The sequence below is a fragment of the Xiphophorus maculatus genome, chromosome 6 (genome assembly GCF_002775205.1).
Source record: "Xiphophorus maculatus strain JP 163 A chromosome 6, X_maculatus-5.0-male, whole genome shotgun sequence".
NCBI lineage: Eukaryota > Metazoa > Chordata > Actinopteri > Cyprinodontiformes > Poeciliidae > Xiphophorus > Xiphophorus maculatus.
Genome location: NC_036448.1, coordinates 24,831,725 through 24,853,803, shown reverse-complemented (window position 1 = coordinate 24,853,803; position 22,079 = coordinate 24,831,725). Strand labels below are relative to the sequence as shown.

Sequence of the window (22,079 nt, the reverse complement as noted above, 5' to 3'; positions counted from 1 at the left end):
TTGACTGGTCCATTCTAACACAGGAATAATTTACACCATTTCATTGTATTTCAGGCTGTAGCTTAAGAGTTTTGTTTTGACCAAACTTATGGTTTTTCCAGTCTAACATACTTTCTTCCACTGCCCTGCATTTAGAACCTTCCACCTTTCCTTGAAGGCAGTCCCTAAGAAAAGCTTTCCCACAGCATGATGCAGCCCCCACCAAGGGTCATAGTGAGGGTCTGCTCAGGGCGATGTCTGCTGTTTTTTCAGATAATGGATAGAACAGTAGTTTGTGTGCTATCCCATGCTTGGTATGTTGTTTCATAACATAACCCTGCTTTAAATTTCGTCATAATTTCATCCTGTCTGCTGAGCTTCTTGGTCTTCTTGAGGCTGTTTGTTCAAGTTCTTTAATAAGCATCTGAAACCTTCAAAGAACATTTAAGCTGAGATTACACAGACAGAAACTTTAATTATTTAATTAAAATGATACGTGGCAGAAATTGCACTAGATTTTATTTAGGGTTATCAAAGTAAATGCACAGCACACTGTTAGCCCTAAAGAAATTAATTAAAGTTTGTTGTGACATGACAGAATGTAGAAACATTCAGGCAATATATTGTAAGTAGTGTACATGGAGGTACAGCTGAGAAAAGTGGTAGTAGCTGCCTGTTCCACTTGTACAATATAAATTATAAAGCAATGGCGTCGATGGTTACCAGATGCTCACTGGGCTGCCCCAGTTCTCTGACATAGGAGGTTGTGACAGTTAAGACCACAAGGAGTGACCCCAATTAGTAAATTAGCCCACGAGAGGCACCCCAACAATGTGCCGAGGCGCCCCGTCAGTCGCCATAAAAACCGATAAAACCGCCACTGTCCAGCTTCTATTGTTTCACTGTTTGCGTCTCTGCTGCCATTGTTGGAAACAAAAAGCCCTCCCCCGCCCTTCCTCATCTTCTTCATCGTTGCTCCCGTTGCCTTACTGTTCCATTGATCTCCTTTGTCTTGATTGGGAGTGACAAACCGCGGGGGCCATCTGAAAGGTTGCGTTCGTTAGGTTGCTGCTTGCTGCTGCAAGGTACACACATTCCCGCAGATGTCGTAGATGGAGAAGCAGGGGCGTTATGGCCACACACAAAGGAAGGACACACTTTCACAAAGTAGTCCCATGAGAAGAACAAAAACATGTCTGGGGAGGAGTGTTTCCATGTACTTACACACATTTTCGATGAAGGGGAAGTGGATCTTGCACAGCACGGAGCTCAGCACACACTCTGGAAACTTTAGTCTGCATTAACATTTCTGCTTCTCCCGGCTCTGCTCCGTCTTACTGTGTAGTTTCTACGTTGACATACGAAACATGCACGGTCTCCCATCCACCCAACGTACGCTCCTGTCAAGAAACCTTTCTTGGTTCTTTCATGTCTTGTTGCTGAGCAGTCAACAATGGGGGGAGTGAAACAAGAAGAAAGCAAGAAGAAGGTCTGCCTGAAACAAAAGAAAAAAGGAGCATCCAATCTCATGTAACTCGGCAGCAATTACATGTCGAAAAGAGAGAACATTTTTTTTAGTGAGTTTGAGTGGAAACAGTCTGACAGGAGGGATGACTTGAAACCAAAGAAACGAGCTTCAAAGGCATCTGCAAGTTTTCATGATTTGTAGCAAGTTTGTATCAGAGCAGGTTTCAAATGATGTTCTAATTTTGTAGGGGAAAAAACTGAAAGTCTTTAACTGAAGAACTTCAATCAAATTTTTTTATCCAATCTAAACTAATGGTGGTTTTGAAGAGTGCGGATTGAAACTATAAAATATTTTTCTGTAAATATGAGGTACTCAAACACTCAATCTCTCTGTCAAATATCTAGCCATTCTTGAAAGAATACATGCTAATCCATCTTTTAAATTTGAGATTGTAGGACAAACTGGCTATTTTTGTCTTTGTTTGAGCACACAGGCTGCTTAAAGTGTATGCTCTGAGTCTACAGTAAGCATAAAAGGATTTTCATGCCATGCTTGCATGATCAGATTTGCACAACAGTAATCCAGGGTTGAGTTTGAGGACAGTGTCTTAAAGAGAGCCAAGAGAACTTTATGGTTAGCCAAAACTGTTCTGCCTTTTAGGCTCTGTTCATGTTCAGTGAAATAATCCTTAAATTTAATAAACTTTTCACTTTCAAAAATAAATTCTAGAATAACAGTGTGGTATAAATCATCTCTAAGAGTTAAGAAGTTAGGGATATGTTTAAACACATTCTTTGGGCAATCTGGCAGGCAACCTTTACTTTAAAATCCAGTTTTAAGCTCTGTTGATTTATTCCTTGAACTCTTCCTGGATATTGAACAGGCCATGTGTGGCGACTCACTAGTTATTCCTTGTGGCAAAGTTGAGCCATTAACCCTCCTCACCCCATCACTTCTCATTTTAAAGGCCTCTCCTGATTGAAAGTCTGCCGTCCTGTTCCGATGTAATTTCTTCCATTTTCGCTGTTTTTCCATGAGGAACCTTCTGTCTGTTCGCGTTTGTCGGCGGGGACCTGGAAAGCAACAATGACGGAGAAAGGGGTCACGGTGTGTGCCTGTGCTAGTGTACCTGTGGGCACTGAGGGCAAATCCATTTCTTAGGTCAAGCTTCAGGTCATCCCTGTTGTCCCGGAAACCTTGTTCTGGCAGGGTTGCTTGGCAACAGCCCTCCTTTGTTCAAAATGTTTTAATTTGAGGCATATCTTGCCTCATAACCCCCCGGCTTACTGGCTCATCCCCCCGTCTCTGGTTGTCTCAGTCCCTCTTCCCCTCCTTTGTGTTCCTCACCCTAATGTCTCTCACCCTTTCATAATCTCCGCCATATCCTGGGTATCAAGGGCCCAATCCATCCTACAGCTGTTCTGAAAGTTTTGGGGTTTTAGAAATGGGTTGGTGTCTGTATGAAGGTGCAGGATGAGACATTCTGCAAGGTGTCTGTGTGCTCATTTGAAATAGAATTTTATGTGCAGGGCCTTTGAAGGGTTTCCAGAGAATTGAGGGTTTTTTTAGACATTTTCTTAGGTTACAGACTCACCATAAAAAGAAGTAGATGCGTTTTATGGTTTAAAGCCAGAATCGATTAATCTGCAGACATTAGGTTGTAAAATGATTTCCTGAGTCACATTGGTGAGTAGAGTACACTGCACATCTGCAGTGTGCTGCTCTACATCACTGTACTCAGAATGAGGGATTGCCGGAAAGTCAGCGCCTCAGTGCGGTCGCCTAGGCTTCCTTAGATAGATAACTTGTTAGCAGATTGCATTACATGTTGATGGAACTTGACTGTATTGTATTATTGTGATAATTTTAGACTGGTCAGTAAGGAAGAGCAAGCTTTACTGCTGCAGTTCTAATGCTGTGGAACAACCTTCCGCTTTTAATTAAGTACGCCCTCTCTAAGGAAGTATTGAAATCATAACTTAAAGAGGGAGGAGAGTTTGTGTAAAATCAACTTTTTGAGCTTTATATGATGTCATCATGTTATTCCTTCATCAAAAAAATGTGTAATGCTGCTTTGGGGTTTTTGTCATGCATGTTTGAGGAATCTTTTAATCTCTTGTCCCTAAACACTTGATCTCACTTGATCTCACTGCCAATTTACACAAAGCTCCTCCTTTAAGCTTCCCTCCCCCATTACACCCCACTCAGCTCCTTCAGACTAGCAGCAGCAGCAGCAATTAGCCAACACCCGATGGAACTGCATGTATGTTGAATAGTTGTAAAAGGCATAATGAGAAGTACTGTTGTGATGACATTAAAGGCGGATTGTGGGAAAGAGCATAAACTTCTTAAAGAGACAGAGGCCTAATTTTAAGGTTACAAATTATGAAATTATATTTTTTAAGTCGTGCTTGATATATATAGTACTTTCATAACAGTTGAAGGCAACATAGTTAATTGATTGTGTTATAAAATGGCACTATGTGCCTGAAAAGTACATAGTACCATCACTTTAAGTAATTTTCCTGGCTTTCAAAAGCAAGTAATGATTTTACATTTTCAGGTCATTTATGTTTTAACCTCATGCTTTTAGTAGCTCTTCATTTTATTTAACTTTTTTGGCATTTCTATAAGTGTTATTGTAACGCTTGAGCTGTTTTTGAATATGTTTTGTTGATGAAGTTGTTTTATTATAACAATTGCAATTGAATTGGAATATGTTTAAATGAAGCTGAATCTGTCTTCATGGCTGGGCTGACTTGATAACTTTAAATCAAATATGCTTGTGTTATAAAGTGCTTTGATTTGACATTTGTTTGTGAATTGGTGATATATAAAAAAAAGTGAACTGAATTGAAATATATAATCTAAGAATGCGTATACAAAGCTGTGCAGTTTCAGAGTTAGTCTTAGACAGCAGAGGTCTGTTTATGGGAGCGTTCACTTAGACAGCTCGCCGCCTAAAGTCATTGTTTCTTTTGTTCACAGCTGCACGGTAGCAGCTTGGAGGATCTTTCTGGCAAAATAACATCACCATCTCTGTAGGGATGTTATTAATGAGAAGATGCTCATCTCTCCATGTCATCCATTAACTCTGCTGGAAATTGCGGCCAAATAATTCAAACTTCATTTAATCAGATCACACTCTGTTTTTCTCTTTGCCCTGCAGTCCTTCAGGTGACTTTTGGCAAACACCTTGTTGACACAGTCCCACCATGATGGTCTGCAGACAGTTTTCTCAACATCATGTTTTCACTTCAAGATACACAATTAACTGTGAGCCCTTCAATAGGCAGGTGTCGGCCTCTTTTAATCATCCTCTTCTTTCACTGATTTCAGTAAGGCACAGATGGACTCCTTTCAAGTGTTTGAAGCATTTCAAGGAGCAGTGGAGCAGAATGCATAGGCCACAGCTTAGTTTTGTCATAACAAAAGGTCTGTAGAGCGTCACATCAAAGTGTAAAATAACCGCATTGGCCCAAAGCAAAAAGCCTGGAAGATTCAAGACTTTCTGTCTGAACATTGCACACATTGATTTGTAACTTTGTACAATATGATGACAGCTGTGAACCAAGAAAAAGATGAATAAAATTCTCAATGTACTAACTTTGAGTAAAAATATCACAGATTTTAAATTAAAAATGTGTAACTTGTTGTAATTTAGTTTTTTAAAACATAAAAACAACAATTAGATACTGATTATCACATGTTTTCCATATAGTATATTTGTTGTTATTAAGTTTCAATCAAAACATTTTGATTGGATTCTTGCTAAACTTAGTCTTTGTTTTTAAATAATTTTTTTTTATTGTCATGCAACCTTAATTTTCTATTCTTCAAAGAGTAGCACAAGGAGTTAGCTCATTTTGGTTGGGCTATTATTTGAACTGTTTGCTCAGGAAGTTGAGCTTCAGCCAGCAGTTTAATAGTCAATGTTGGTAATTATTGACTTATACTTTATGCATAAAACACATTTAAATATTGAGTGCAGGACAAAACCATTTTCTTATGGGCTGAGATGCACAAAAAAACGATAAGTCTCTTAGAAAAATCTCTGCTTTGGGAGTCAGAAATAGTCAGATTTTCCCACCAGAAGTATTGTTTTTTAATGGGATAAGATGAACAAACCGAAGTGATATATTGTCAAATATAATAATATAATTATTTTAACTGTAACATTTAAACAGTTTCTTCTCAGGACAAGGTTGCCCTTGGTATAGCACTCTGTGACAGTTTTGAAGGATTTGAATTTCAACTCAGCAATAGGAGAGAAATAAGTGCTGTGATTAAGCATCACCAAGGGTATCACCATTGATTTGGATGCTTTTCGTTTATTAAATCAATATTCTCTCACATTAGTAGTTATGGACAGAGGTCATTCACCACACCTTTGGTATGTGTGAAAGTGTTAAGAAGCAAATTGTATGCTGCACTGTATTCCATTTGTCTCAGAAGCTGGAACTCAGATCTACTTTCTATCTAAATGGACAGCAGAAAAACAGAAATTTCAACTTCGCAATACAAATATAATGAACTTACCATTAGGTTTTCATGGACAAATGTCTCATCAGAGTTTGTTTTGATTGGAAACCTTTAGAATAACAATTTGGGGAAGCAGTAATTTTATCAGAATGTAATTAAATTGAAACATAGACTTTGATAATAAATTATCACCCAGTCTGCACATTTGTTTTATGCTAATTTAATATTGTGTGAGTCTGATTGCTGTTTTTGAAGTTGGTTGTTTGTGGAGGGGCAGATAGAGGAGGTTCTCAGGCTCCTGATTGCAAGTTCAGAGATCTTTGTCAAAAGGGCAGACTTCTGGTAATTGACTACTCATTTCTTTAAGAGGCCTATTGGCAGAGGCACTCAGTGCATTTGCCAAGACATAAAAGATTTTACTCTTTATTTTCCTGTGTTTGCGTGTGTTGGGGTGCGTGGGTGTGTGTGTGTGTGCGTGCATTTCTTTCAGTGTGAGGGTACAGATGGAGAGATAAAGCTCGCTTTTCCTTTTTGTTATCAAATGATGATTTCTGATGGCTGAGGTTCTTTTGAAGTGGGCTTGCTTACTGGTGCAGAAAAGAGCTCCTCGCAGTCAGTCTGTAGCCAATTCATTTTGATTCTGAAGGTGCTCAGTTGGCACAGCTGCAGGAAAGTGAACAAAATTACCAAAAGGCTTTGCACTGTATTCTAATATATGGAGGAAACACTGCCAAGATGTCTGCTGATATATATACGGTAGAAGAAAAAATAGCTGACTGGTCGGCTTTCCATTCATTTGCTTATCTAAGGTGATATTTGCAAAGGATGCAAAACGGTGGACCGCTAACTGCATTAAAGCAAATAAACTGAGCTGCATATCATTACCAAATGGTGGCAGCATACTCTATGGATGCAATTTAGTAGAAAAAACAGTTGTCCTACCAATAAAGCAAACCTTATAATTGCATAACTCAAGTGAACCTGCAAGACAAAGAAAAGCAAGATACCGTTTTCAGGTATTACTTTCATCTCATGGGAAATTTTGGATATTACTACATAGAAGATGCTCATTAGTTTCATGACTTTACTGTGTGCTGGCTCAGACCAGAGGCAGCCAGTGTGTTGCTCCACTGTGGCTCTGTTTCTATCCAGACAGTTTATCCTTCTCTAATATGTATCAGGTGTTGTTGAAATTTAGATAGAAGCATCTTGACAAGCATAAACATTGCCTTGAATTTTCTACATTTTTGTCATCTTAAACCCAGTTGTGTAAAAAGGAAGCTGGTCAGAGTTGATGGGTAAATGGATGAAGCTAAAAATTTTGTGTCTGCAGGACAGACACAAGACAGGAGTGGAAGTTGATGGTCACAGTTGTTCTCCTTCCAGTCTGAACTATTTTATGCAGAGATTTTATTCTGTAGCTGTGCAAATCTGTTAGGACCCCAAAAGGCTGGCAGCTGTGACTTCAGCCAAAGGTGGATATTGTCTCTAAAGGAGTCAAATGGATACCATAACATACTTACTGGTGGAGAAAATGTAAAAACTGCTTAGCAAATTATTTACTTTGTGTTGGTCAATCTGGAAATATCTCATTAAAATACAGTGGAGTTTCTTGTTGTACAAAATGTGAAAAAAGTTCAAGGAGTAGGAAGCTTCCATGTAAAACTAAAAATCCTCAAAAGATCCAAAAGAAGGAAACTTTTGACAGGAGTTGCTGTTGAAATGTGAAGTGGTCTCTTTCCGAGGATCGTCCTGTATCAAAATCAGTTTGCAGTCAGCAGGGCATAGTGGTGCAATGTGGTATTTACCCTGTAACTCTAAAATATGTAAATCAAGACGGACATTTCTTGTACAAGTCCAAACCCTGTCAGAGAAGCACGAGTGTTTGCTCTTGAGCTGTAAAAAAAAAAAAGAATACCAGTAACTACTATTTTCAGGCAGTAATTATTAAGAAGGCTTTTCTCTCTGAGCGAAATGAAGTTGCTTTCACCGCGCTGATAGTTTATTGCTGCTGACTGGCCATGCTACAAAACTGCTTGAAGCTGCAAAAAATAATATTCTTGTTTGCCCAACATAGCCCCGGGTTTTCTGTGAGTAAATTATTTCTAACAAAGTCTTTTGCAGACTGATTCTGCATGGCCAAAGACAAGGCCACAAAAAGCAGAGTCTAATACAGAGTAAGTTTTACACTTAATTTACCTTTTTTTATGCCAGATTTGAAATTGCAGTGGAATCTGACAGAATTATTTATTGGTTTTATTTTGCTGACTGCATATAGCAAACAGGAATGTAAACATTCATTACACATTCGTTTGCTGTCCTTTATTCCACAGTAATGGTAGCTATGGACCACATGGTGATTAGAGGAAAGATTTTCTGCTATCATGTCTCTGGACTTTCCCAAAGTATTTATACTCCAGAAATGGTCTAGTTAAATTGTAGACGTGATTTAACTAAGGATGCTTCAATCCACTGTTCGCACTTCCAAAACCTATATAGGTTTAGTATCCGCCGATAATGAGAAAAACTGTGCTAAATTTTTTAAACATATATAAATGTAGTCAATTACTCATTTATTTGATAACTCTGCACCAGTACAGCACACTTAAATACAGCAATAGCTTCATAAGCTTGGTCAAACATGTACAAACAACTCAACTTTAATTTGTTCAGTCAGTTCAATTAAAAGTATAACAGCCAATTTAAAATAAATAATAAAGAAACTGAAACTGACAGAAACAATAGGTTGAATATCTTGGTCAAACATGTTGACATAGCAACAATTTCAATGTTGACCAAATGTTTCTTTCAAATGGTTTAGAAAGTGCAATTAGAAATTCTAAATATATTGTAAAATAAATAACAAAGCATGATGTTGCTCAGAGCACAAGACATATATTTAGACTAAATATATTTGTGAGCACATTGTTCCGTTTAATTATTTTTGAATATCTGGACCGATGCCGATATTAATATTGGATCAGTGCATCTCTAAATTTACCTGAGAAGCTGCTGTAGGACTAATACATTTCTGATCACAAATGGTTTCCATTGAAGGTGGTTGTGTTTTAGATAATTTGCAAATTTCTGAATGTCCAAAGCTGGTAGAGACATACTCTAAACTACCTGGAGGTAACTAAGTCTACAAAATATGTATTCTGTTTTTCCCTTCCATGTTTTTTTTCACCTAACTTATAATTACAGACAACTTCGTTTTGTTCTGTCATGTAAAGGTCAAATAAAATACACTGCAGTTTGTAGCTTAAACACGATACAAAGTTAAAAAGTTCTAAGGACATGAATATTTTTGCCAGATTGTTGAGTGAACTCAACCAGTCAAGTCAATAAAGCCTGACATTTGGCAGATACACAGCCTTTAAAAGTTTCTTTAGATCCCCTCCTGTAGCAGAGATAATGTTAGAAACAATATGAGAACAGGAGCTGATTGATCAAAAGGAACATGGATCCAAGGCAGTATTGACCCGGGTTTGGCTCAGGCGCAGGAAACACACACAGGGTTTCTCATGCGACAAACTTACAGAAGATGCTCTGTTGGTTTGACCAACTCATGCTGATAATCTGTTTTTATTAACCAGCTTATATTAATCAACAATTCGCTCTCCTGTCTCTTCTTGTATAGTCCACTTACTAGGCGACTTCAGAAGAGTTTATGTAGGAAAACTGGTTAAAAGGACTCGCTTTAGTTTCCTCAGCTCTTATTGTTGATATTTTTCTCTACCTCATCATGTCAGCATGTCTCTACTTTCTCTTCCAATCTCTCTGTTTCATTTCTCACTTTCTGCTGTGCTCCACTTCCCTCCGTTTTGCTCTCATTGTTTTTTTTTAGTCGTTTCGCCCCTTTCTAAGTCACCCTGTCATATCTCCTCATTGCTCTCATCTATCTATATATGCTTATTTCTGCCATGTCCTTCGTTCACCTCTCACTCTCCGCTCGCCTCTTTCATTCCCTTCTTCCTCGGTTTTCCCCTGTGCTTTTTCTCCATCTCTCTCCTACCTCTCCAACTCACTCCGTCTTTCTCTTTCTTGGCAAATCATTATTCTTTCTCTTTTGTCAGCAGTGATGCTGCTTGCCCTTTTCCATGAGCCGAGCCCCCCTCCGCCCTCCCTCCTCCGCTCACCCCTCGCTCCTCTGTCTTTCTCACTGCACTGCTCCCGTGGCAGGGTGGGGCGGCCGGCTTGGCGCCTCGATGTTGCTGCTGTTGCTGCAGACACTCTGCTGGGATGTGATGCTGCTGGTGTGCTGCCGGCATGTTTGTGTGTGTGTATAGTGAACATAGAGGGGGATGAGTAGTGGTGGTGGAGGGAGAGTTAGCCGGTGGAGGATGAGAACAAGGAGGGAGATGGTCTAAGCTTTGAGCTAACTACGTTTGACAGCCACTAGAGGAAGGGTAGGTTGTTGGAGGTGGTAAGAAGGAGGAGGTCGTGATTGGCAAAATCCCCCACAATGCTCAGGCTTCACAAAAAAAGGCGGGATGGTGTAAAAACTAAAGGTTAAGGAGTTTGTTTGTGCTAAGACTGCAGGCAGGGGGTTCTCAAATCCCCAAGCCTCTCTACAATCCTGCCCACCAACCGTCTCCCCACTTATGTCGCTTATTTTGCCTGACTAACCTCAAATAACAACAGGAGGACAACATAATAAGAATTTTTATTTTCTTATTTCAGCTAGTGGTTAAATCTTTCTGTAATATCAGTCAAACTCATCTCACAGTTTTTTTTAAATGCAGAAAAAGTCAAATATGCATTTCTCTTTTTCTGACACCATAAATCAAACTAAAGCTTTTCTGTTTTTGGTAACTTACTGTTAGAAATTATTTTTTTTATCAACTAAATACCAGAATAATGAGGGAGATAATTTTCTTACAATTTAGAGATTTGTATACATATCACTCATATCACTGTGGATAATAACACTTTGTCACCTGGTTCATCCAACATTCTCACAGCAGCATTTGTTTTTGTTCTGAGTTTGATGTAGATTTTCCACACAAACAGATATTTATCTGACAAAAAGGAAATCCATTTATAGGGAAAAATGGAAACAAGGATCTGAAAAGATTTCTGCCAGTTTCCTAAAGTTCATCCTCATCTTTGACATGCTTGTGACTCCATACCAAACCTGTAGTTTATCTGCCATTGTGTTCACTAATGCCAGCTGATTAGCTCGATTTCTGCTTGTTGTGATGTTATCAGCCCCAAAATACAAACCAAGCAAAGCTAGGAGTTTTGACCCTTTTAACTATCTTCTATTTGATCAAATCCTGCTGTGGAAATCCATACTTTACTACCCAGCTAGGTTTTTATTGTCAGTGTGAATTTGCTAGAAAAAAAAAGTATGCTATGATGGTGTCAATAAAATCTACGAAGCTGCAAAGATTTTAGTTGAAAACGAAGCCTTTCATCACACTTTATGAGGCAAAGAAGTGCTTGTCAAAGAATGGGAATGAGTGGATCTGATGTAAATCGTTAATTTTTGTTCTGCAGGAGATATCTGGTTTAAATTTGCATATTTTGCCAGAGAAGGCGGGAAAAAAGGGGGACAAAAAGTGGGGAACAAGGCTCCTAGTGTAGGATCTAGAGGTGGGCAGAAGGGCAGAGACATGCACATTTACCCAGGGGGATGGGTGGTAATCGAGGGGGGGACAGCTGGGCATAGATGGATGGTGTGGGGGAGGTTGCTCTGTGTCCGAATGCGTGTGTTTGTGTGAAGATGTTATCCATTTCTCTAAAAGAAATAGTTGCATGTTTTATGTGTCTAACTTGATCTAGTGTGCTTTAAGTACCTTATTATAAATGGATGTTTTTTTTTCTTTTAAGCGCTTTGTTTGTTTGCATGACACAAGCGTGTACATGTTATCATTTGTATTTTTTTTTATGAGGATCAGTGTGTGCTTACAGTAATGGGGAGGAGAAAGGGCGGAGCCAGGGGTGTGTGGGCGTGTGTGTGTATGTGTGTGGTGGGGGCTTCCTGGCAGAAAGTGTGAGAAGATGCTTCTGTATGTGCGTAATGGACTGTGTCATACCACAGCGTATCAAACCGTACACCGTTGGCTGAGTTTCTCATCAAATGTGTACAGCTTCTGCGGCACCGTGACACATGACTGTGTCTGTCGCGCACAATTCCCTGCAGCTATGCTAAGAAGTGTGCACACTCACACACACACACACACAAGCACGCACCCACATGCAGATAAAACACAATCTCATAAATCACACAGGTGCACATACTTTGCCCCACGAACGTGCGCACAAATAGATAAATTCCTCCCGGCAAAACAAATACAACTGTGCTCAAACACACATGCATGCAAGCAAATCCACACTGATAATAAGATTCTGGAGGCTCACACACATCTACACACAAAGAGTCACTCAAACTAAGATAATTACCTCCCGGCAAAGAAACAGCCACACTCTTCTACAGCAAAAGCTAAAAAAATAAAAAATAAACAACATAAAAATCTCTGAATGTAGGTCTATAGGGGCTTGCATACACACAGAGAGAGACGTGTGTTACAATAAATAAAGTTCATTAACCTGAGTTAATTAGCAGCAGCACTGCAAAGCCACCCTGGGAGGACAAAAAGAAGGAGGGAAAGAAGGAACGAGGGGATGGGTAGAAGTAAACGAGTTGGTTTGGAGCAGAGGATGAGGATCGACAGAAGGACGAAGAGGTGAGGGAGGACGAGAGGAAGCTGAGGAGGAGATCAGGGCAGATGGAGGCAAGGAGGGGGGGAGGTAGAGGGAGACAGATGGAAGACGAAGAGAGAAGGGGGTGAATATGTTAATTGCCAAGGTGGTTGGAAATATTTAATGTCTGTTCTTTTTAAGGCATACAAGACAGAGTAGTTTTTAATTAAACGAATAGTTCTGATCTGTTTGGGAATTGAACTTGTATACTGACACAGACCCAAATCCAAATCTGTAAGCATTGCTTATCAGGATTATATTTTTATTTGCACAATGCATTTCAGCTGAGACATAAGCATAAATGTAAGAACTGACTCATTCCAGGAGCGGTTTCTTTATTCCGCCTGTACTTTGGCACAGCTTCTCCTGATATGGAGTGCCAAGTAAGATTAGAGAGCTCCTAATTCAGGCACAACAGAAAAGACTCTGCTAACCTTATTGCTGTGTGTCAAGACTGCTGTTAAATCACTGTGCTCCAAAGACTTCATGTGGGCCCACAAGTCAGCCTTCCTATAGATTACTTCAGCTGTACTACTGCAGTAAAGAATTGCTTTAAAAGCACATTTCCTGTGCAATACTGTCCTAAAGAAATGTCAATGGAATAAATCAGATGCATTTCATAGATTTTTTTACTGTTTGGTTACTCTTTATAACAGTAAAAAAATAGGCTTTTATAGTTTAAGAATGTAAAATTAATTATAATGTTTTATTACAACAATCTGCTAATATATATTTGCTGCAGTTTATTAAGCATCATAAAGAAACACCTGTGTGGTGACCAGACCAGGGTGTACTCCATTCATAATAGTCTTGAGGCACTTTATTTAAAAAAGTCTCAGTTCAGTCCAATCATTTAAACAGATTGAAAGTTGCTTACATATTTTTGTTGTCAGCAAATTTCCTTCTAGCTCAGCTCTTAAATTGCTTTCCCATTTGGCTGCCTGGAGTTCCAGGCAGTTCAGCTTTTCATCGTTACAATTTTCCCGTAATTATAACTTCTTATGATTAGATGAACAAAGATAAAAGTAAGGTTCACATGAAACAAAACTGGAGGCTGACTCAGAGAAAAAGTTCCTGACAGACTGGCCCAACTTCAACCAAAACTGTAATGAGAAGTAAATGCTGTATATATTCACACATAGTCACAGTGCTAATGTGACTATATAATATTGATAATTATATAGTCGCCAAAATAATTTTCTCCAACAATGCATATGTATACATACTTAGCCTATAAGGTAAACCATAGCATAAAGTCGAGCTATAAATCTAACTAAAAACTCAAATCTTTGTGGCCTTTGTGTCTATGGTCTGGGTCTTCATCAACCATTAGTATTGTTAATCAGTAAAAGGCTTTGCAAAAACATCCATAACAACACAAATATTTTTAAGTTAGAAAAATAAAACAATGAAGAACAAGTGAAATGTTTTTTAATTTGTCACTGCACTTCATTTTTAGTCTCTCAACTTTTCAGCACTGCACTTATGTTTCTTAGTTTACTGTTGCTGCTCCATTTTCACAGATAAAGTGGACTAACATAATGGTGCTTATAAGGGTGGACATTTCTTGTGTAATTGTATAATTGTGATAAATTTCTTATCATGATAAGAATTCTGATTTATTGTTACCATGATAAATTCCAATTAATGTTGTTTAAATGCCTACCAAAATAAAATTAGTCTCTCTATCTCTACAAAGATAGGCTATGTCGTCAGAAAAAAAAATTGTTATTATTAGCTTTAATATTTTCTCTGCTGCTTTTTTCATTAAGAGTATCAATAAATTTGCAAACATGATTAAATGCAGTTACTGTGTTAGTGATACCAATCACACTTCGTAACGTGACAGGTGTACTAAAAAACGTGTTACAAATTTTTTATAGAACAGTATTTATGTTTGTGGGGCTAGGCTTACTGTACTGCTCAGTCACAGCCATACTTAAAGTTACCTATAAAAGTAATATATAGTTCTTATTTTAACTTATCACAGGAGTACCAAAAAATATACAATGCCACATGATACAACTGAATGTCCATTTCTCACACCCCTAGTTGCTTGTAGCGTCAGTGATTGACATGTAATTTTCCAGAGATGAATGAAACCATACCAGAGCCGGCCTAACGCAAAGCAAACTGAGCTTTGCGATGGTGGTGATGGTGGTAGGACTCTGTCCTGTACTTGATGGGTTGCCGGTTCGAGCCCCTGTTGTTGTGTCCTTGGGGAAGACGCTTCACCCACCCTGCCTGCTGGACGGAGTCAAAAGGGCTGATGGTGCTGGTGTGTGGCAGCCTCACTTCTGTCAGACTGCCCCAGGGCTCCTGCAGGTCATTCATTTTATTTATACAGTTGTACAATTCACAACAAATGTCATTTGAAGATCCTACTGCAATCCTGTAGCTTGAGACCTTCATCTTAAATATCGGAATGACTAATTTCATCAGAAAGCGTCTTTGTTTGTCCAGGAAAGCTCCATATAAGTCTAATGCCATTTTGTTTCATAAGCAGTCAGAGCTTCAGGGGCTCCATGTAAATGATAAAATGTTTACCAGGACCATAGATCTAGAATTTTAACTTTTGTTTATTGAGAATGATAATTCTCTTAAATGTAATCTTACAGTTTCAGCAGAGATAAATTAAGACTTTTAATATGATAACATTTATATAAAAGATTTAATGGGAGAGTTTACTTTGTAAAAGTGCAAATAATTATAATTATAGTTTGATAGTTGGGTTACCATGCCTACAATCTGATACTATGAGTTTAAATTTTGTGTTTCAGCATGGTTTCTTCACGTTTCAACAGAATTACTGCCATCGATTTCCTTTAAGCTAGGCCAACTACACGAGGCCCCATTTACCAGATTCTCAACAGGAAGTGGGGCCCCTAAATCCTTTTCTGCTCTAGGCCCCTTACTGCCTTGGACTGGACCTGCAGTAGTTGCACTGTGCATTTCTCTGCTGGATGCAAGAGACAAACAGGGAGATTTAATTTTTGTCCCACTAGTGGGGGCAAGGTGTTTCATGACGATTGTACTTATAATAAGTGCCATGGAGACTGCTTGTTTTCATAGGCCGGGCTTTATGGGATGAGTAAATTTTCCCCACGTTTTCTGAGTCTTTGCTCTGAGTTCTGGCTAATTGGAGCAGAGGAGAGATAGAGAAGACCAGTGATATGGCGCAGTTTGAGACAGTAGTGGTGCTGTAAGACAAGAGCGTCCTGCGTGACAACAGAGCGAGGGCGAAAGCTTTTCTATGGGCTGAACCACTGGCCCACCGACAACAATATGTTGTTTGATAATGGTAAAGGTGATGATAAACAGAATTTGTTGCTTCTTTTTTAGATAACTGTATGGCTGTGACTGAATGGCACTGCATGTGGTCAGACCCCCACAAACAAATCCTGCTCTTGAAAAACATCCATTTGTAATAGGCTTCTTCAGGACAGCAGTTACATATAGAAGAGTGATTTGTATCACTTAGCTGCACACAGTAACTGCATTGAATAATTTTGTTGACATTTATTGATGAACAAACTGTGGAGAAAATAATAAATATCACAATTTCGACAAGTTTTTTTTTTGGCTTTTAAACATCATTAATTGAAATTTATAGCAACAACAATAAATCAAAATTCTTTTCATGATAAGAATGTTATTACACTAAATGATACAATATGATGACTGCCAACTACTATCCAAAGCTGTGGAAACATAGATCTTTGTGAAAGAATCTGCTTTGGTGTGATAAGACCATGTTCATACTTTAGGCATTAACTACAAAAAGTAAATTTGACACAAAAAACAGCACTGAATATTTAAACAGTGGTGACGTCATGAACTGGTGTAACTTTTCTTCAGTTGAAATTTAGATATTTGTTCAGGTGGATCATTTTAGCCAAAAAGGTGCGGTGTAATCTTAAATACTGGAAAAAAGGAGGGAGTTTATGCTTTAGCTCATGAGTCCAGGCTTCCATATGAGTCAGCAAACGATTGACATCATTAAAGAAAATTAAAGCTTTAGATTGACAAAGTCAGTGCATAGAACTTAATCTGACAGAAAAGCTGTGCTGTAGACAAGAGATGTCGTCAGCTATAAGAAATATTAGGGCTGTTTATAAATAACATTTACAAAATAGCATTTTCCTGAGACTGATATTATTTTGTTTTTATTAATGTCACACACAGGTTGTGAAGCAGCTCATGAATATGTCAGAATAATGTATAAAAAGTAAACTGCAAAAACATGCAACATTTTGAAATATTTTGTTGACAAATTTGGTTGTAGTTTGGCCAAATTTTCCTTAATCCTCTGTTATAAAATCTATATAAATATAAAAATCGATATTCATCCATAAAAGCACCTTGAATACAGGTCATAAATGCCATGGGAATATTGAATCTTTTTACAGTGTTATTTTGCACAGTATACAGTTCAGCTTTAATCTGTGTGAAAATTTCTAAAGGAAATCAAACAGAGTAAAACTGTATGTTCTTCCTCTTGTCTTTCCTGGGTTGAAGAAGTCTGGACTGAGCTATTTAGGTAAAACATACTCACACTGTTTGAAATCTTCTTATCTAAACTCTTAGAAAAAAAAGAAACAGAAACAAATAATCCTTTTTTCAAAGTAAAAAGCTCGTCTTTATGTTTTTCTGTCTCTTGACGCTGGAGAGCCCTCAAGCTCCTCAATTTCCCTCTGTTGTCTCACTCCTCTCCCCTCCCTTTTTTTTTTTCACACAGTCCCGGTTTCCCACCTCGTTTTGCCACCCAGCCGCCTCTGCATACCCTTATCCATCCATCCTTCCCTCTCTGTCGGCGCTCCCTCCCTGCCTCCTCTCGTTTGATATCCCAGTCAGCCTTCTACCTCTGTGTTCTCTCACCTTGTTGCCGGCTATAGGGAGGGTGTAAATTGCGTTGCTTTAAATACCCGTGTCTTCCTCTGGCTTACAGCTTTGGTTGGAGATGAAGAAGTGGGATGTGAGGAAAGAATAAAAGGAGCTGGTGTTGAACTCGGCGTCTGCAAAGGATGGAGAGGTTGCTCCTTTTTTTTTTGCAGCTTGAGTGTTTAGCCAGACTTAACCATTTAAACTGTAACTGAACTTCCTTCCACTCCTTTAATTCCTGCTGTTTGGGATCCTCAAATAACCAGAACAGCTGTATTTATATCCAGGGCTCACCGGGGTCAGATTCTAGTGGCGAGCAACTCTTTTAAGATTTCTGTGAACTATTTTGGTACATATGGGCTGGTTGCAACCCTTTGCACTTATACTTCTTAAACTTTTTAACTTAAAAATCAGCGTATAACTCAATCTTGTTAAATCCACCCATCTCATCTCATAGGTAATGGCTCAAGTCCATTTAAAATATTGTTCAGAGTTTGATAAATTATCCTAATGTGGTTTCATTCTACCCACATCATGCTGCAGCTTAATTAAGCCAGAATTTATCTTTGATTAATTCTGACTGTTAGAGCTAACAAAGTTACCATCCTCACATGGTGACTAACTTCCAAATGATTTGTATGCATTAACAGACCTTTGGATTTAATATGCAGAGGGCCGTTTCATCATCATTAAATTGTTTCAGGTTTTATGAGTCCTTTGAGGAAGATTAACCTTTTATTTATTAGCGTACATTAATTGAAATAAAGTCAGTGTGACAGGCTGCAAGTCTGATCTTTGTGTGATGACTGTAGCTGAAGTTGGTAAAGTTGAGTACTTTGCTTAATATGCTGCTGTTAAAGTATGAGATGCAGTCTTTGCTTTCAGATTTTTGCTTCTTCAACTTTTAACCCATTTTCAGATCAAATAGACTTTAAAAATGTATTTTGAATTTTAACATTGTTTGAAACTACTAGCTCGAAATAAAATTTTAAAGGATTTTTTTCTGCTTTTGACAAAAACATGTTTTTTTTTCTCTGTATTTTCACAAACATTTACTGAAGAAATAGCATAAACTGTGATAACTTCACATCCAAATTGGGAGGATATGTTGACAGGATACACAAATCGGGCTTTTACAGCAGCAGCAATGCATTTCTTTTTACAACAAAAAGAAATGCATTTTTTTTAAAAATACCTTGGTCCATTTGGTTCACAGACTATGTTGGAAACAACAAACTAGTGGAACGATGTGCACTGATCGAATAAAACCAAAATGTAGCGTTTTGGTTTCCATGGAAACAAATGCTGCATGTCCTGAATACACCATCCCCTTAGTGAACCATGGTGATGGCACCATCATGCTCTGGTGATATTTTTTTTACTCAGCAGGTGCAGCTGGTCAGAGTTGTTGGAAAGATTGATGGATGAAGAAATCTGTTGGCTGCACAAGATTTGGAATGGTCCAGTCAACGTCCAGACCTGAATTCAATTGAAAACTGCCTCCTGTGAATACCTAGAATCCATCAATACTAGAGGCCTCATTTAAAAATGTTTATAACTATATTTTAATAGTTCAAATACCAAATATACATTAAAATGCGTTAATAACCACATTTTCTTTCAGACATTTCAGATATGACCCTCAACAAAATCTGTGACTAGACAAATTCTTGAATACTGGGATTGGATGAGGGTCCATTGTAATGTTTGTAAATGCTTTCCATCCAGTCTGATTAATTTTGTTTTTTAATAAAAAAGAAGAATGGGAGACAGTTTCAGTCTCTGGATGAGAAACGCTGGTGAGGACAAACTCAATTGCAGCAAAGGTGTTTTTTTTTCTAAATGTCAACTCAAATCTTAGTAAATACCAATGCATAGCACAAAGTTTGATTTCTGTTTGTAGAAAAAAGGTCAAACGATGTATAATTTTCACTAGAATTCATTGGGGTTTGTGATTGCAATGTGAAAAAGTGTGGAAAAGTTCAAGGAATAGTTTTCAAGGCACTGTTGTAATGTTAGAGCATAAGTAAAAAAAAACACTATGACAAAAAATATGCTAATTTGATTTAATGATCTAAAGCTGAATGTCCTCTTATAATCATTAGCGCCATTCTGAGAATATTCCTCTCTAATGTGTCCTCTTGTTAAATTGTCCCTAAAGGCTGTTTTGGTTCAGACAAATGTCACACACAGGTTATTCTGAGAGAAACAGTCAGCAGCTACCAAAGGCGCAACATAAGTTTGGGCAATTTGTCGGAGCTCATTGTGGTTGGCTTGATGACTGATGCCTTGGGACAGCCAATTTGCTCAAAGTGTTCATGCCAAGTTGAGAAGCTCATGCGATCAGCCACAAGAATTAGACCAGGATGCTATTAAAGGAGACACTAATCCACAGGGCACTTGACCACAAATTCAGGCCTCAGCCATCACGCTGCTTCAGTAAACTTACCACAAGGTCACAGCTGCATTAAAACGGCGGCGACTTCCTGACATGTGGGGCTCCTGGTGTCTAAGTCTTCTGAATCGTGCTGGCAAGCAGGAGTGATACCTCACGAGCTGTTATCACTCTCAGTCCTCACCGCCCAGAGCAATGCTAAAGTTTTTTTACTCTTGTAATAATTGATGTGTTCTGATGCTGAACTCATCTTCCATCTTTAATAGATGGCCAAAGTTCCTGCAGGCATCTCCCTGCTCATGTTCTGCAAATGTGTGTTTTTGATGCTACGTGTACTTGGGTTTTCTCACCTCCTCTTCTGCATCCTCACTTCATGAGCCCCTCCCCATCCTCTTTCATGTCTTGATGGGAGTTCTGCCCAAGCACATTTAAGCAGATGTTCTTCCTCTGAAAAAAAAAAAAAAATTCAATTCCACCAGCCGTGCACGAATGTGATAACACCCCACGCTCCATATAAACCTGTCTCCCGCTTGACAATTTGGTTCCAATTAAACTATTTATACACGCTGTATTTAAGGGGTGAGAAGACCGCTCGAGGCGTATCCTCTTATGAGATGCTCCCTCTTTTGACTTGGTCTTTTTTCTTCACTTATGCTATTATTTTTTTGTTTTGCCCGAGCACCATTGCAATTTGAAGTGCATGACATGCACGAGTATGGACGGCTGCACTCAAGGCCTCAATACCTCAACATGGGAATAGGTGCATCAGTGGCTATGTTCGTCATTACTCACTATAAATGGGAGCCTGCATATTTTACTAACATCTTTTGCTCTGATTCACAAAATCATTTGCCACCCTCGCTAAACGCAGTGTAGAATTAGCCTGTACCATCAACCGTTATCAAGGGAGCACTGTTAAATACCATAATTTAAGCCTATTTGAATACTGTTACACACCCCAATGGTTCACTCATCAGTAGTTTTCCCGTTTCAGCTCCAGCCCTCAGAATCCCTTCATTATGAGGGGGGTCATTTGTATTCTCAATCTTGTTTCCTCCGACCTGCTAATTTCCATAGCATTGGAGCCCATTTTGCAGGGGCTGATGCTTATGCATGTCTTTAGAAAACTTGATGCAGATATCAATGAAAAGGGATAAAAATACATCAGTGGTATGAGTTAGCGCTGCCGTTGTTTGTTTGACATGTGGAGAGGTAATGCCCACCACACTCTTTCCATCTTTGAAAGTCCCTTAGGTCGTGCAGGTTCTGGGCACCACTGACTTATTGCTCCTACATTGGCCTCGCAGACATACAAACAGATAACCATTTGTCAGCTTTTTTGTCCCTCTGACAAGATGTCAGTGTGCACACACATTGTGTCTGTGCTCTCAGAAAGACAGATAGAGATGTATAGATAATCTGACAAGCAGAGAAAGACATGGGCGGTGGGAGACGGAGAGAAAGAAAAGGGAGGGAGGCAAATAACGCGGTTTGAGGGTTTATCTGATTTGGGTGCCGCTGTGTGATACTGGTTTTGATTGTGTTTACGTAGAAGTTCACTGTTGCAGCTCTCCAACTGTCTTTTGTGACATTTCTCTTTTACCTAGATGAAGACCCGCTGCAGCCCATGACCTCGGATGAGACGGTGTCCGTCGGCGGTATGGTGACGTTGACCTGCCGAGTGGCAGAGACTGACAACTCCTCGCTGCAGTGGTCCAACACCGCGCAACAGACTCTGTACTTTGGAGAGAAGAGAGGTGAGAGTTATTTTGTTAAGCTAGAGAAAGTTTAAAGAGAAACATCTTGAATGCAGTGACAACAACAGGCAATCACTGCTAACTGCATTTTAGCAGCCATCGTTTGCTTTGACTTTGATTTATCCAACATGACTAAGAAAAACAGGTTTTCGCCCTAACACAATGAGGTCGATCTGTTCATCATTACATCACTACAACAGATTTGTGCCGCCTCTTGTGTTTCAAACAAATGGCTACCTTTGTTTTAGCAGCAGCAATCACATAATGCAACATGCCAGATGGATTGTTACTACACAGGACCAGCTGGGAAGATGATGCTCAGAAGTTTTTTGAGAATGCTTAGCGATTTCAAAATGAAATTGACTGTTTATTGGATGGATAAATGTGTCCTTCACTTCTTACCATGGGG

General features: G+C 38.9%; 1 protein-coding gene across 3 annotated transcripts in view; it reads left to right on the top strand.

The window, feature by feature from the left end:
- cadm3 (cell adhesion molecule 3) overlaps positions 1-22,079 on the top strand; it is a 147,074-nt gene that overhangs the window by 37,158 nt on the left and 87,837 nt on the right. For all 3 annotated transcript variants that reach the window (XM_005796560.2, XM_023335978.1, XM_023335976.1), the window contains exon 3: positions 21,521-21,670. In XM_005796560.2, coding sequence (XP_005796617.1) covers positions 21,521-21,670 — 150 coding nt within the window. The remainder of the gene's footprint in view (positions 1-21,520; positions 21,671-22,079) is intronic.